Source organism: Balaenoptera acutorostrata, chromosome 2 (genome assembly GCF_949987535.1).
Source record: "Balaenoptera acutorostrata chromosome 2, mBalAcu1.1, whole genome shotgun sequence".
Lineage (NCBI taxonomy): Eukaryota > Metazoa > Chordata > Mammalia > Artiodactyla > Balaenopteridae > Balaenoptera > Balaenoptera acutorostrata.
This window is the reverse complement of record NC_080065.1, coordinates 135112527-135127631: the sequence shown is the minus strand read 5'-3', so window position 1 is coordinate 135127631 and position 15105 is coordinate 135112527. Positions and strand designations below refer to the sequence as shown.

The following is a 15105-nucleotide window of genomic DNA, read 5'->3' as shown; positions in this document are numbered from 1 at the left end:
TAGCCAAGGCCAGGAGGCAGCGGGGGCTGCATTGTGCTGTCCCCGAGAAGAAACAGCCCAGCAAGATTGCTGCCCTGAGAGGCTGACTTGTTTCACAGGGAAGCAGAGCTGACAGGTGACATCTGGTTCTGAGAAGATAGACAGCCAGGGGAAGCCTCTGTCATGAAGGGCTTTGGAATATCCTGAAGCTACTGGAGCCAGCAGTGGGGCCTCAGGGACAGGGGTTTGAGGGCAGGGAACAGGCCTGAGAACAGGCTTCTAAGGTGGCTCCCATCTCCCTCGGGGCCTGAGGGGTGAAGCCATTCAGGAGGCAGCTCCACCTGGGATGTTGATGTGAGGGAGCCTCCCAGAGTATGTATCTGTGACATTTCCAGGCCCATTCAGACCTCCCAGGGGCCCCGGGACTGCCAGGGCATTCCAAGTACATTGGGAGAGTTGATATTTAACCACTCTAGTGCAGAGGGAAAAATGGAAGTAAAGACACTATTGGCGGGCCTGGTGTCTCTAATGGGAGGGAGAATGGTTTGGTATTTAATATAGCAGGTGTTAGATTTTAGACCCAGGCTCAAATCCTGGTGCCGACACATCTCAGCTGTGTGACCCTGGGCAAATTACTTACTCTTTTTTTTTTTTTTGGCCACGCCACAGGGCATGCGGGGTCTTGGTTCCCTGACCAGGGATTGAACCTGCACCCCCTGCAGTGGAAGTGCGGAGTCTTGACCACTGGACCTCCAGGGAAGTCCCGCAAATTATTTACTCCTTCTTTGCTTCTCAGTTCCTCTGTAAGATGATGGTAATAATTTTACCTACATCATAGGACTACATGAGAATTGTGAGATAATGGATATAAAGTGTCATGTATGGTACCAGGCACATAGTAGATGTTCAATAAATGGAAGCTATTATTATTATTACTTCTGAATTTCAATTTGGTATTGATTCAGGGTTTTTTTGTTCCCCCAGGCAGGGTCACCTTATAAATTTGTGCTAAAATCCAGTTTCTCTAAGTAGTACAATAGACGATGACCATGACAACCGTAATATAGTGATGGGACTTATTTACCTTCCATGTATCCAGTGACTATAATGAAGGAGGAAATCAAAGTTCTACCCCTAAGTGCCAGGCCAAGGAGCTGGATTTTTTACTGCAGACGGTTGGTAGCCATTGAAAATTTTGGAGGAAAGGAATGACTTGATCAGCAGAATGTGGATTTTTGTCCCTGAGGCTGTACACTTGTAGGAATAGACTCTAAATATAATGACAATAGAATCTAAGTATAATGACAATAGAATCTAAGTATAGTAACAATAATAACAATAGCTATCTGTTCTCGAGAGCTTATTATGCACCAGGCACTGTGCTAAGAGTTTCACTTGCCTTGTCTGCTGTGATCCTGACAACAAGTTTATGAGGTGGGTACTATTATTATTTCCATTTTACAAATAAGAAAACTGGGGTACCAAGAGGTTAACTCAGATAACTAAGTCACACAACTAGCAAATGGCAGAACTGGGCTGGAACACAGGCAATCTGGTTCCAACGTCTCACATTTAACCCGAACACTCTTGCCGTCCCTGAACCTGCAAGGAACTTGGAGCCCTGGGGTGGGCGAAGGGCATCCTCTCTTTTAGGAGCCCCTCCATTTATCTGGATCTCAGTGGCCCCCCACTCTCCATCTGATTCTCTTGAGACTTCACCTCTTTCTTTGAAAGTCCCATCTGATGTGTGTGTGTGTGTGTGTGTGTGTGTGTGCGCATGCGCGCATATGTATATGTGTGAGAAAGAGAGAAACTTCAGCTGACCAGCAAGGACAGAAGCCTCTGGACATCAAAGTGGGCAGAGCCTCAGATAGGTGGATGGATGGGCTGGAGGCAAGCCTGGGACACGTTAGGCTAATTCTGCCCAAGGCTGGCAGAGGCCACAGCGGGAACTTCTGAGAAGGTGGAGAACAAGTCCTTTCATAGGGCCTCCCTCTAGCGAGCTGGCCCTGAGGTGGGGCTGGGGTCGGATGGGTGGAGGGTGGATGGTGTGTGGAGGGGGGAGGCTGCAGTCGGGCTGGGCAAACAGATTGGGCAGTGGCTGTGAGCACAGAGCGCCCATTGTGTATCCAGAGCTCTGCTTTCAATAATCTACTCGGAAGAATGTTTCATTGAGCTCCAGAGAAAGGAGCCATTGAAATGCCCAGGGCCAGAGCCCCGTGAAGGGTTAAAGGCAAGGGGCTTTGGGTGCCCGGGCTCTTGCCACTCCAGGCTCAGATGTCTGATATGGGATTCTGACAGACAAGGGGCACTCAGCGAGACCACCAAGAGGGCCTGGAAGCAGGGGTCAGGGGAATGTGTGTCCCCCCCGGAAATGCTAAAGGGGCTGCCCCAGCATCAAGGAGGAAAGCACTTTTCCTCCCAGAACCATTTTGCCCAAATACAGCAATATCCAGCAAGAACCGGGCCTCAGCCTGCCCACTGGGGAGAACGGCTTACCTCGGCAGGCCGGTCTCTACCTGGACTTCTCACATGCACCCTTAACTGGGGCCCTGGCAATACATTCTCCATAGGGCAGCCATCCTAGCTTTCTTAAACACCTCTGACCTTACCATTAATCATTAATTAATTATAATGAATGATGCACTAGTCGAGAGCATGGGGGTTAAGGCGAGAACCAGTGGTTACTAGATGAGGTGAACAAGGGCACCTGTGGAATCTTCTCTTGCGGGAGGTCTTTACTCCTCAGTAGGAGGATACAGCCCAACTGTCAGAAAGGGAATTTCTGTGCTCCCACTTGGTGTGCTGCTTTCCCGAGGGCCACTCACCCTTTCAAGCTACAGAGGCTTACGGGGCTTGAAGTGCAGGGAACATAATGTTGGCATCTGAGGGCAGTGAGGAGGAGGCAGGAGGTGGATGAGCTCGACCTGTCCCTGGGGATCATGCTCTATGGTTGCTGAGCCTGACCTCCAGCATCACAGCTGTGCACGATCCTCAGCGCCACCACGGAAGCACTGCAGAAGGCACTGCCTCCTGAGCCTGCAAATTCTGGGAGGATATTCTGCCATGGAAGCTGAGCTTACACCATGAACTTGTCATAGTAACCATTTTGGATGGAAAAAATAGTTGATGCCTTCCCCAGCTTTCTTCAAAAGAGGATCCCGAACAGGATTTAAACTCTGGAGGGCGACCCGTCATTCATTTCTGTGCTGGGTTGTGATCTGGTGATGCCCTTGGTTCTGTTTGGGTAGATACGGCTCTTTGCTTCTGCATCAAATGGTCCCAAACTCCCAGGCTTTGGGAACTCATCAGTCTGATTTTATGTTTGTTCTTTTGTTTCTCCCTAATGTTTTCACTATGAAACTGTATTACTGTAAAACAGGCAGGTGCCTCATGCCACCTTCTTATGTATTCCCTCTGAGCTGCTTGCAATATTCTTGGGCTGGCAAATGAAATCATTAGCCTTATAAGAATTGTGTATGAAGTAAGAGTCAGTAGGCTTGGAGTGAGGAAGGCCTGAGGAGCTCTACTCTAAGTTAAGGGATTGAACTCTGTGACATTTTTGTCTGTCCAGAGGCCTTTTATGTTTTCTTGTAGCTCCTTGATTTGGTCCAGCATAGACAAATTGACTTCCAGAGGATGACAACATGCATGATCTGTACATAAGATCTTTGCCAAGGTCAATTAAGTCAGAAGGAAATAATAACTGTACTGAGATAATTTTACTTCAAAGACCGCCAAACATAACATACACAGTTACACACCTACACACATACACACCTACACAAATACACACACACCTACACACACACAGCCCCCTACACAAATACACACACACATACCATGCACAGCAATGAAAGACAAAGGCACAAAAAAGACTCACCTGTGCTTCACTTTTATATCTCTGTGTCCTAAAAAATTTTCTGGGAATAAATAATTAGAATCATAACATTTTCAAGTTGGAAAGAACTTTCAAAGTCCTTTAGCTTTGCTCCCCATTTTAGTTCAGGAATCTCTCCTATTACCTCCTGGACAGACGGGCACTTTTTCCCCTTCTTGCATAGTTCCAGTAATGAGGAACTCAGTGCTTTTTAAAGTCTGATTTCATCAATGGAAATCTCCAACAGCAAGTAACAACACCACACCCCTGCCACATCTGATCTGCATTTCGTGTGCATGTGTTAGGCTTCTAGTAGGGTGTTAATGTAGGTGTCCTTTGGGGGGTATGGCGTATGTGTGCACCTATGCGAAAGGGGGAATGGAACTTCCCTGTGGATATTCCTGCTGTCAATCATCTTGGAATCATCTTGGATACTGAGATAGAAACTGCAAAGGCTGGTTTAGCTGGAGAAGGGACTTCTGTTTCTCTGAGCCTTACTTCTTGGGTCTGAACTTAAGACATCTTGGAGTGCTTGAGATCTACCTGGATGGGGTAGGGCTGATGGACATTTTCCCAGGGAAGAGGACAGGTAGGCATACGGTAGAGAACACAAAGGGAAGATGAGTGAGCCACATTCTGAAAGTGCCATGACCTGGATTCACATTACTCTGTGTGTTTATTTCCCCCCTTGTCATCCCTCAGCCTTTGGAAATGTCTGGCTTCAATGTTGCACCCTGGCCCAGTTGTGTAATGGCATTAAAGGAAGAGTTAAGGGTCAGGGTTCATTTCCCTAGAACATTAGAGGCGGGGATGGAGCCCTCTGAAGCCACTGTGGGTTTCAGTGATTACTGAGGGACTCTTGAAAGAAATGTGAATATTGGGGAACAAGAGTCCACCCACTCTTCTCCACATGGTGATTCACCCATCACTGCCATCCTTTTATTAAGCAAGCTGCCAAATTTCCTACACAAGTAATCCCTTAAATTGGCCTGAAATCTGTTTCCCAGTAACTTTCACCCACAGGACTCAGTCTTTTCTCTCAGAAGCACAGAGAACAATCATCATAACCACTGACATTCATCAAGTGCTTACTATGTGCTGGGCATTTACTGAGAACTGTGTTGTGTCTCATTTATATTATCACCCCATTTTACAGATGAAGAAATTGAGGCTGAGGGAGGCAAAATAATTTGGCCAAGGCCTGACCTCAACTAAATGCCAGGATTTGAACTCAAGCAGTCTGATGTCAGAGCCCACGGTCTTGAACTCTCAGAAATTCTGCTTGTCTTGTCCCTGTGGCAGCTCCACAGAGATCTACAGCCTGTGGGCTGGCCTCCCTGGACCTATTTCTTCAAGGCTGAATCCCCACCCCAAGCCCCTTGCTGTTTCTCCTTGTGCCATTTCTCAGGAGGAACTTGGTCAGTTCCTCCTGACCAAGGTCTGGGACAGACAATGCAAAGAATACAAAACCCAAGTCCATCTGACCTCCTGTGACCTGTCCCACTTTGACACCCTGGACAGCCTCAGGCTGAAGCCTCCGGAAGCACCATTTTAGCTGCATTCCCCTCAGGAGGCTGTATTTTTCCTGTCCATCCTCAACATTTCTTCTGCCAGAACAACAGGCTCAGTTTTCCCTTCTGATAAATCTGGTCATCCTAAATATGGGGCTTTGAGCAAACAGGAGTGGCCAGCCCCACGCAGCCCTCATTTCGAAATGCAGATTCACTTGGGCTGCTATTTTGGAGGTCTGGTTTCTTTCCCCACACACAGTGGTTTTAAAGAAAAGGGAAGGGAACACGGCAGAATATTGGCAGGGGAAAGATGCTGGGAGAGAAGACCCACCTGGGCAGTCTTTGTGTTTCAAAGTTCCCAAAACACTGGTTCTTGGAGAAGCTCTGTGAAAAAGAGGGTCCTCAGTCACATAAAATTGGGAAATACAGTTTTAGCAACTCCTACTTTTGGAGATGAGCATATTAAAGATTGAAGTTCCGGGAGTAAAAAAGCCTAACTAGTTTTGTTTAATTCAGTTTTCCCACTAAAAAATACAGCCTCGTTAAAATCTGGAAAACAATGATGAAGAGTGGAAGTTGCAAACAGGCGCCCGATGGCCTAAAATATTCCTCAGATAGGTTTGATTTGGCCTGTACAGGGCTTCAATTTACTTAAAATTAGTTACTAGCTCTTAACAATTGGAATATTTCTCATAATAATCTGGATTTGGGTGTTCTCGGAAAATCAGAAGATCTGGAAACACTGGTCCACATTCTTGCATGACAACAGTCAGCTGGACACAAGGCTGAGGTCTTTTGCTCCATGCAGCCCCTGCCTTCCTCGGCCAACACAGTGGCCTCTCTGCTTTACTCATTTGTGATACTTGCCTGGCCCAGGAGTTCCCCAACCTTGCTGTCCCTGCTGTGGAGATTTCCTTGGGTGGGTGTTGGCCTGGGCGACCTCTGAGGCCCATTCATCTATTCATCCCTGCAATACGTACTGATCGAGCTTCTGAAGCCTGTGGAGAACGAGATGTATACAACAGCTTCTGTCCTCGGGATTCTAGGGCTGCCAGTCTAAGATTCAAGCTGTCAATTGAAGAATGAGGAGGGGGAGGGGTTGGGGAGAGAGGTAAGCCCCCGGCAAGGCCAGAACCTATTGCTGGTGCTTGCCAAGGTCGGTGCTTGCCAAAGTCGTCCCTACTCTCCACTGCTGTCTCTACTGCCACTCAGCCAGCCGCTGTTAGCCCCAACAGGGAAGAAGCCACCAACTTGCTCGTGATTTAGACGAGTTCCCAGCCATCTCAGGGCCTCAGTTTCACCAGCTGTAGAATGACCGGCTTGGCATAGAAAATTATGCGCCTCCCTTCCAGGACTGGCACTCAGAGAAGCTAAGACTCCATGATCGAGGAATGTCCGACCGGGCCATTCCAGAGCTGTTCCATCGAATTCCGAGCAGCCCCCTCCCTCCTTTCCCCAGTCTGGGCCAGGGCGGAGGCTGGAGCCAGAGGGCCCAGCCGACCCGGGCTTCCCGCCCGGGGGCGGAGCCGCCGCTGGACGCCCCGCCCCTCTACCTGGGGCTCGGCTCCGGCAGATGTTACAACTTTTTCGCATTCTCTCCCGCGTTGTCCCCCACAGACCCGCCCAGCCCGTGCTTCCTCCCCCTTCCCCGCTGGGGTCCTGCCCACCACCCTATGGAGCCGACAGTTCTCGGGACTCAGGGCGGGGCGAGAGGCTGGGCCAGGGGCTGGAGGGTCGGGAGGAGGAGAAAGAGAAAGCAGAGGCGAGAGAAATTAGGAGACGGGAGAAATCGAGGGGTAGAAGGAAGAGGGGAGTCAGAGGATGGTGGAGAGCACTTTTTGGAAGCCGCCACACCAAGTCTCAGGCTGGCCTGGCTGAACTGGGGGAGAGGGAGCACGGGCGGCGCAGAGCTGGCGCTCAGGCAGCGGGAGGCAGCTCGGCGCGGGCCTGACCTCCCCAGAGCGCCCCGCTGCGGCCGCGCAGGTCCGGCCTCATAGTCCAGCCCGTCCCGGACTGGCCGCTGGGCCTCCCCTGGGGACGCTGAGCGCTCTCGCGGTGTCCGGGTGGGCTGGCCGGAGAGCGTGCGGGCCGTGCGCCCTGGGCGCGCGAGGCGGTGAGGCCCTGGGAGCCCTGCGCGCCGGGACGCACGGGCCGGCATGGCGATGCACGCCCTCACCGGCTTCTCTCTGGTCAGCCTGCTCAGCTTCGGCTACCTGTCCTGGGACTGGGCCAAGCCGAGCCTAGTGGCTGACGCGCCCGCGGAGGCCGGCGAGCAGCCCTCGGCCGCTCCACGCCAGCCTCCCCACATCATCTTCATCCTCACCGACGACCAGGGCTACCACGACGTGGGCTACCATGGCTCAGATATCGAAACCCCTACGTTGGACCGGCTGGCAGCCGAGGGTGTCAAGTTGGAGAATTATTATATCCAGCCCATCTGCACGCCTTCGCGGAGCCAACTTCTCACGGGCAGGTAGGCATGGCCCAAGCCACTGATGCTGGTGGTCCAAGCCCCAAATAAACCCAGCTGTAGGTTTCACTTGTACCGACATTACCCCCACTGGGAAGCTCGGGCTCACGGCCAGTTCTGTCCTCAATTGGCTGTGATCATTAGTAAGTCCTTTGCCCTTTATGGGCCTCAGTTTCCCTACTGTACGCTGAATTGGTTGGATCATCTTTGGGGTCTTCTCCCTCTGATGTTCTAGGACATTCAAACTCCACACCATGTGAAGGAGACATCTGGTCATCTCTTTGTTAGAGGGACATGGCAGCCTCTGACATTTAGCTTTGAGTGCTGCTTCTATTTACACACCCTGAGACTCTGAGCAAATCACTTAACTCCTCCAAGCCTCAGTTTTCCTGTCCATAAAATGGGGTGAACAGTTTTGTTTTGTTTTTTTTTTTTTTTTTTTACAGAATTTCACTTTTATTTATTTATTTATTTATTTTTGCTGTGTTGGGTCTTCGTCTTCATCGCGGTGCGCGGGCCTCTCACTATCGCGGCCTCTCCTATTGTGGAGCACAGGCTCCAGACGCGCAGGCTCAGTAGTTGTGGCTCACGGGCTTAGTTGCTCCGCGGCATGTGGGATCTTCCCAGACCAGGGCTCGAACCCGTGTCCCCTGCATTGGCAGGCAGATTCTCAACCACTGCGCCACCAGGGAAGCCCGGGTGAACAGTTTTAAATCTTGAAAAGGAGTGGTGAGGATGAAACCAGTTGCATATAACCTGCTTGGCTATCAATAAATGGCAGCCTCTATGTCACTGGAGGGATTAGGGTCCCCAAATTGTTTGATGACAACATTGGGAGGAAACCAAGGAGTTGATAGGTGGAGGAGAAAGACACACACAGGATGCAGTGACCTATGTAGACTTAGGCTAGTCACTTTATTTCTCAAAGCCTCTGTTTTTTCATCTGCAAAATCCTCCCAAGTTGGCTGGGGGCCCCAAGGAGACATGCTGCTTTCTCCATAAGGAGTTGTCCACAGGCAAGGTGGTAGGATTACAGGATTAAAAGAGCAGGGAAACAGGAGGCGGGCGGGGGGGGGGGTGCGGGTGTGTGTAGAAGGCAAAACGCTGGCCACTTAGGAGAAAATCCTTTGGCACGGCTGAAGCTAATCCTTGGATGGGGCGTGCTTTCTCCCAAGTTCTACCCAAAAGCCACTAGTGTGATCTCAGAAACCAGAGCCGTAGTCTCCCTGTTTCCTGGATGGGAGAAGCTGAGGCACAGAATCAGGGAGGGCCAAACTCGATGCCTGTGCCAAACTTCGGGGTCTGTAGGAGAGAGGACTGAGAGGCCAGGTGCTTTAGAGGGGCCCTGGAGCTGGGAGTCAAAAGGGATGCCTTTTCTTTCTTCCGTCTGCTGCTCAGCATTGAGCTCTAGGAACTGGGAAAGAGAACAGGAAAGAGGAAGAGACACCAGTGTAAGTGTTGAGGGATGGGGGCTGATGGTAAAGACCAAGTGTTGACCAACCTCCAGAAGAGGGAGGAGGAATCTGCATTCCTGAGAGTTGTGCACATGTTTGCATTTCTCTCCGAGAGATGACTTTTGGTTTAAGCAGGGGAATGAACAGCATGCAGGGCAGCGTTCCAGCCCCCTCAGCACTGCCCTCCCCCAATATGCAAAGTTAGCTGAGCGTGGCTGGGCAGCGTCTGCCCTCCGCCCCCTGCAGCTGGCTCCATCTGACTGATGCTGATTACTCTCATTAGTATTTGTTAGTGCATCCAGTCGTGTTTGGTAAAGCCGGAGAGAGACAGTTTCCTGCGTTACTCACTTGCAGACAGGCTGCGGTGACTTAGCTGGCCCACCCACTTTAGGAACCAGTGTTCCATGGTGCCCAGCCCCTATGAAGAGAGGCTCGCTGTGACTCAGGGGCCTAGGGTACTTCCTGTATCAAATCTGATCGTTCATTAGCTTGACTGAGGTCTGCAGAGGCCACGTCACTGAGAGATTTTGAGCATGAGTCTCAGAGACCTGGGCTCAAGGCTCAGCTCCACTGCTTGCCAGCTGTCTGAACTTGGGCCCGTTGCTGCACTTTTGGGAGTCTCAGTTTCATCACCTGTAGAATGGAGCTAATAGCAGTCTTCACTGTAGGTTTCTTATGCAAAGTAAGTGAAATAGTGTGTGCGGCATATAGTGTTAAAAATGGCAGTAGTGGGAGTTCCCTGGTGGCGCAGTGGTTAAGAATCTGCCTGCCAATGCAGGGGACACGGGTTCGAGCCCTGGTCCGGGAAGATTCCACAACTAAGCCCATGCACCACAACTACTGCGTCTGCACTCTAGAGCCCACGAGCCACAACTACTGAGCCCATGTGCCACAACTACTGAGGCCCTCCTGCCTAGAGCCTGTGTTCCGCAACAAGAGAAGCCACCACAATGAGAAGCCCGCACACCGCAACAAAGAGTAGCCCCCGCTCGCCACAACTAGAGAAAGCCCGAGCACAGCAACGAAGACCCAACACAGCCATAAATAAATAAATAAATAAATGGCAGTAGTAGCTAATGATAGCTAACAACCAAAACAGCTTTTTTTTTTTGCGGTCACTTTTGGAGAGGGACACAATTCAACTCACCCCAGCAGTGAAGCAGCGGGGCCAACAGGCTCCAACTCTTTTTTTTTTTTTTTTTTTTTTTATTATTTTATTTTTTGGCTGCGTTGGGTCTTCGTTGCTGTGCGCGGGCTTTCTCTGGTTGCGGTGAGCGAGGGCTACTCTTCGTTGCGGTGCGCGGGCTTTTCATTGCGGTGGCTTCTCTTGTTGCAGAGCACAGGCTCTAGGCACGGGGGCTTCAGTAGTTGTGGCGCGGGGGCTTCAGTAGTTGTGGCTCGCGGGCTCTAGAGCAAGGCTCAGTAGTTGTGATGCACGGGCTTCGTTGCCCTGCGGCATGTGGGATCTTCCCGGACCAGAGCTCGAACCCATGTCCCCTGCATTGGCAGGCGGATTCTTAACCACTGCGCCACCAGGGAAGCCCAGCAAAACAGCTTTAAGATATGGAAACCAAAACAGAGAAACCCACCCCAGTGCCTGGCTTAAAGTTGTCAGGAATTTAGGTCTGGGCTTGACTTTGATGCCCGGGAGTGAGAAAAACGTGTGGAGTTCTAATACACGTGTGAAGTTCCAGGCTTCTTATTTAGTTTGGGACTTGTAAGACTTGAGTAAAGGCAAGACACCCTAAGCAGATCACATGGGTGCCTTGACCACAGAAGGAATGGGATATGAATGAATAAACGAGGAATGCAGAGTTCTGTTAACCATTTGCTCCTGCCTCAGGGTGTTAGCCTGTGTGAGTGACCTGGATCTAGGGGCCACATAAACTTGTGGGCAGGCACATGAGAACTGGTCTCATAAAATGTGGGAACTGGAAGGTTTTTAGAGGTGTCCCATTCCAACCAACTCACTCCTACACGTGACAAACTGAGGCCGCCGTGGGGGAAGAGAAGTGGCAGCCTAGTTTGCCAGAAGAGGGTCTGTGCTTGGACTCTGATTGGATTTATGTTCAGGTCCTGGCTCTGCTCCTGACCACTAAGTGACATTGGGCAAGGTCTTTCCCCTCCTCTGGACCTTAGTTTCTTTTTAAGTTGAGGTGAATAAACTAGAAAATGACTTGGGTCCCTTCTGGCTCTAAAATCCTTTGAGGGCCATTCTTCATTCATTCATTTTGTATTTGAGTGTCCTTGAAACATCACCTGAATGCTAGGAATACAAGGAAGAGTAAGGGACAGTCTCATTAAATATCATTGGGCCCAAGAGCATGTACAGATGACTGAGTAGAATCCTATGGCCAAGTTGGACCAATGAAGATTTGTACTAAATGCTGTGGGAACCCAGAAGCAAAAGTGACTCATTCTTTGAGTGAGAAACTGAGAACCTTTACAGTGAGGGTAGCATTTGGGCTGGGCATTTAAGAGTGAATAGGAGTTTTCTTGGGAGTGGAAGACTTGCTCCAGGCCCCATGGCAAGTTAGTGGCTTAGAGTGTAGGGACTCTGAAACCTGGAGTCAGACTGCTGGGGATACAGATCCCAACTCCAGTTACTAATTGTGTGAATCACTGGACAAATGACTTAATTTACTGAGCCTCAGTTTTCTTATATGGGAGATGGGAATAATAATAACGATAGGCACCCCCTAGGTTACGGTGAGGATTTAGTGAGATAATTCCTATAAAGGGCTTAGCACAATGCTGAGCATACAGCAAGTGCTTGGTGTCAGCTTTTATTATTGTCGTTGTCATGATTAGCCTGGGTTCAACTCTTAACTCCCCAACTTCCTAGCTGTGTGATACTGCACGGGTGGCTTAACCATTCTGAGCTTTCTCCTCCTCATCTGTAAGATGACAATGATACCTGCTTCAGTTGATTTCGAGGATTCAATGAGATAATGCATTTGAAGTGCTTGGCACATTTAATAACACCTACTGGTTACTGTTACTTTGCTTACTGGTAGCGCTTGGATCAGAGCCTACCTCAGGGTGAGTGTTGGGGGTTGGGTGGCCAGAGCAGTGGTTCCTGGCTCACTGGTGCCTTCTGTGTCCTCCCCTCTTCCCACCAGATACCAGATCCACACAGGACTGCAGCATTCCATCATCCGTCCTCGGCAGCCCAACTGCCTGCCCCTGGACCAGGTAACACTGCCCCAGAAGCTGCAGGAGCTGGGTTACTCTACCCACATGGTGGGCAAGTGGCACCTGGGCTTCTACCGGAAGGAGTGCCTGCCCACCCGCCGGGGCTTTGACACCTTCCTGGGCTCGCTCACAGGCAACGTGGACTACTACACCTATGACAACTGCGACGGCCCGGGGGTGTGCGGCTTTGACCTGCACGAGGGTGAGAGTGTGGCCTGGGGGCTCAGCGGCCAGTACTCCACTCTGCTCTATGCCCAGCGCGTCAGCCACATCCTAGCCAGCCACAGCCCCCGGCGGCCCCTCTTCCTCTATGTGGCCTTCCAGGCGGTCCACACACCCCTGCAGTCCCCTCGCCAGTATCTGTACCGCTACCGCACCATGGGCAACGTGGCCCGGCGGAAGTATGCGGCCATGGTGACCTGCATGGATGAGGCCGTGCGCAATATCACCTGGGCCCTCAAGCGCTATGGTTTCTATGACAACAGTGTCATCATCTTCTCCAGTGACAATGGTGGCCAGACCTTCTCGGGGGGCAGCAACTGGCCGCTGCGAGGACGCAAGGGCACTTACTGGGAAGGGGGCGTGCGGGGCCTGGGCTTCGTCCACAGCCCCCTGCTCAAGCGAAAGCGATGGACAAGCCGGGCACTGGTGCACATCACTGACTGGTACCCGACCCTGGTGGGTCTGGCAGGTGGCACCGCCTCGGCGGCCGATGGGCTGGACGGCTATGACGTGTGGCCAGCCATCAGCGAGGGCCGGGCCTCGCCACGCACAGAGATCCTGCACAACATTGACCCGCTCTACAACCACGCCCGGCATGGCTCCCTGGAGGGTGGCTTCGGCATCTGGAACACTGCTGTGCAGGCCGCCATCCGCGTGGGCGAGTGGAAGCTGCTGACGGGAGATCCGGGCTATGGCGATTGGATCCCACCCCAGACACTGGCTGCCTTCCCCGGCAGCTGGTGGAACCTGGAGCGGATGGCCAGCGCCCGCCAGGCTGTGTGGCTCTTCAACATCAGTGCTGACCCCTACGAACGGGAGGACCTCGCTGGCCAGCGGCCGGATGTGGTCCGAGCCCTGCTGGCCCGCTTGGTGGACTATAATCGCACAGCCATCCCTGTGCGCTACCCGGCTGAGAATCCCCGAGCCCATCCTGACTTTAATGGGGGTGCTTGGGGGCCCTGGGCCAGCGATGAGGAAGAAGATGAAGAAGAGGAGGAAGGCAGGGCTCGAAGCCTTTCCCGAGGGCACCGTAAGAAAAAATGCAAGATTTGCAAGCTGCGATCCTTTTTCCGTAAACTCAACACCAGACTAATGTCCCACCGGATCTGATGATCCTTCCCCACGCAAGCCTGGCCCTGGTCCTCACCAGCGAGGGGCCCCAGGTCAAGACCTCATCTGCAGGGAAATGGAGGGTGTAGGGCTCCTCAGTTGCCTCAGTTGAAGGCTGGGGAGCTTGGTTTAGGAGTCGGGAGAGAATAAACTAGACTGGGATCCCTGGGTCCCAGTCCCACCTCTCCATTGACTTGCTCTGTGACCTCGAGTGACCTGCATGAGCTCTCTGGGCCTCAGTTTCCTCATCTGGAGAATGAGCTCTAATAGCTTTGTCGCTCTGTGGTGTGGACCTGGTGCCTGGGGCTGTGGTGGAGTTCCCATCAACTTTGTCACCTCCTGGCTCACTTAAGGCCTTGCTCTTGAACCCTGGACCTCTGTGGTACTTCTTGGGTGAGGGACCACCTGGAGGCAGCTCCAGGCCTGGACCCCAGCCGAGGCGTGGTGATGCGGCTGCTCTCTGAAGGGACCCCCTGAGTGCTGAGGGTGGAGGTGCAGGGACCCGGGGGTGACCTTCCTGGATCTTCATGTGGCCTGGGCTAGCCCTGGGAACAGACTAGTGGCGGGAGCAGTGGTGGTGAGCTCCTCTTCCTGGGAGGGGAGGGGAGGACTGGGCATGGCTGTTAGCTCCTGCAGGATCAAGCTGTGAAAAGAGCCGGGCACCAACAATCAGGACATCTGGGTTCTACTCTGACCTTCGGCCCAGTCCTTTTCCCCTGGGCCTCGATTTCCCCACCTGCAATGGGAGTGCTAGCCCTGGCTCTGCCTACCTCACAGGCCTGTAGAGGACTGGCCGAGGTAAGGGTTGTGGAGGAACCCGTGAACTTGATTAAAACGCAATAACACAGAAGCGAGGGCTGCAGTGCTCATGTGGGTGTGTGCACGTGCGTCCTGGGCCAGGCGTGAGCTCACTGTTGGTCCAGGGAATGGGAGAGGAGGTGGGCGCCCTGGCCAGGAGGCAGAACGTGTGGGACCTGGTCACAGAGCCACTGTGGGGCCTCGGCAAATCTCAGGCCCGCTCCGGGCCTCACTGTCCCTGTGTACAGTGGACAAACTGAGAGCCCTCCCCCTAGGTGTTCTGGGCGCCCCTAGGTGTGTGAGTGTTGGGGGACACGGGCTGGGCGGTGGGGAGAAGAAGCATGGGGGTCTCGGGGCTCGCTGGCTGTGTAGCGGGCCTCTATCCGCACACTGCGTTCTGCATATCTCCCTTCAGCTTCCAGTCGGTGCAGTGTGTGTAGGCGAAAGCCCTGCTGTGAATTTTGAAAATAGTTATTTTTGTCTCTG

The 15105-nt window shown here is 52.2% G+C and overlaps 1 protein-coding gene and 1 long non-coding RNA gene across 2 annotated transcripts in view; both read left to right on the top strand.

The window, feature by feature from the left end:
* The window catches only part of LOC103017767 (uncharacterized), a 29432-nt gene extending 28539 nt beyond the window's left edge, over nucleotides 1–893 (top strand). The window contains exon 5 of the long non-coding RNA XR_451578.2: nucleotides 649–893. This is a non-coding gene — a long non-coding RNA (uncharacterized LOC103017767). The remainder of the gene's footprint in view (nucleotides 1–648) is intronic.
* Nucleotides 894–7014: 6121 nt separating this feature from the next.
* On the top strand, nucleotides 7015–14008 carry ARSI (arylsulfatase family member I). Its single transcript, XM_007188646.2, has 2 exons — nucleotides 7015–7843; nucleotides 12417–14008. Exons 1-2 carry the CDS (start codon nucleotides 7527–7529, stop codon nucleotides 13819–13821), a joined length of 1722 nt encoding a protein of 573 aa, XP_007188708.1. The 5' UTR covers nucleotides 7015–7526; the 3' UTR covers nucleotides 13822–14008.
* Nucleotides 14009–15105: the final 1097 nt, after the last annotated feature.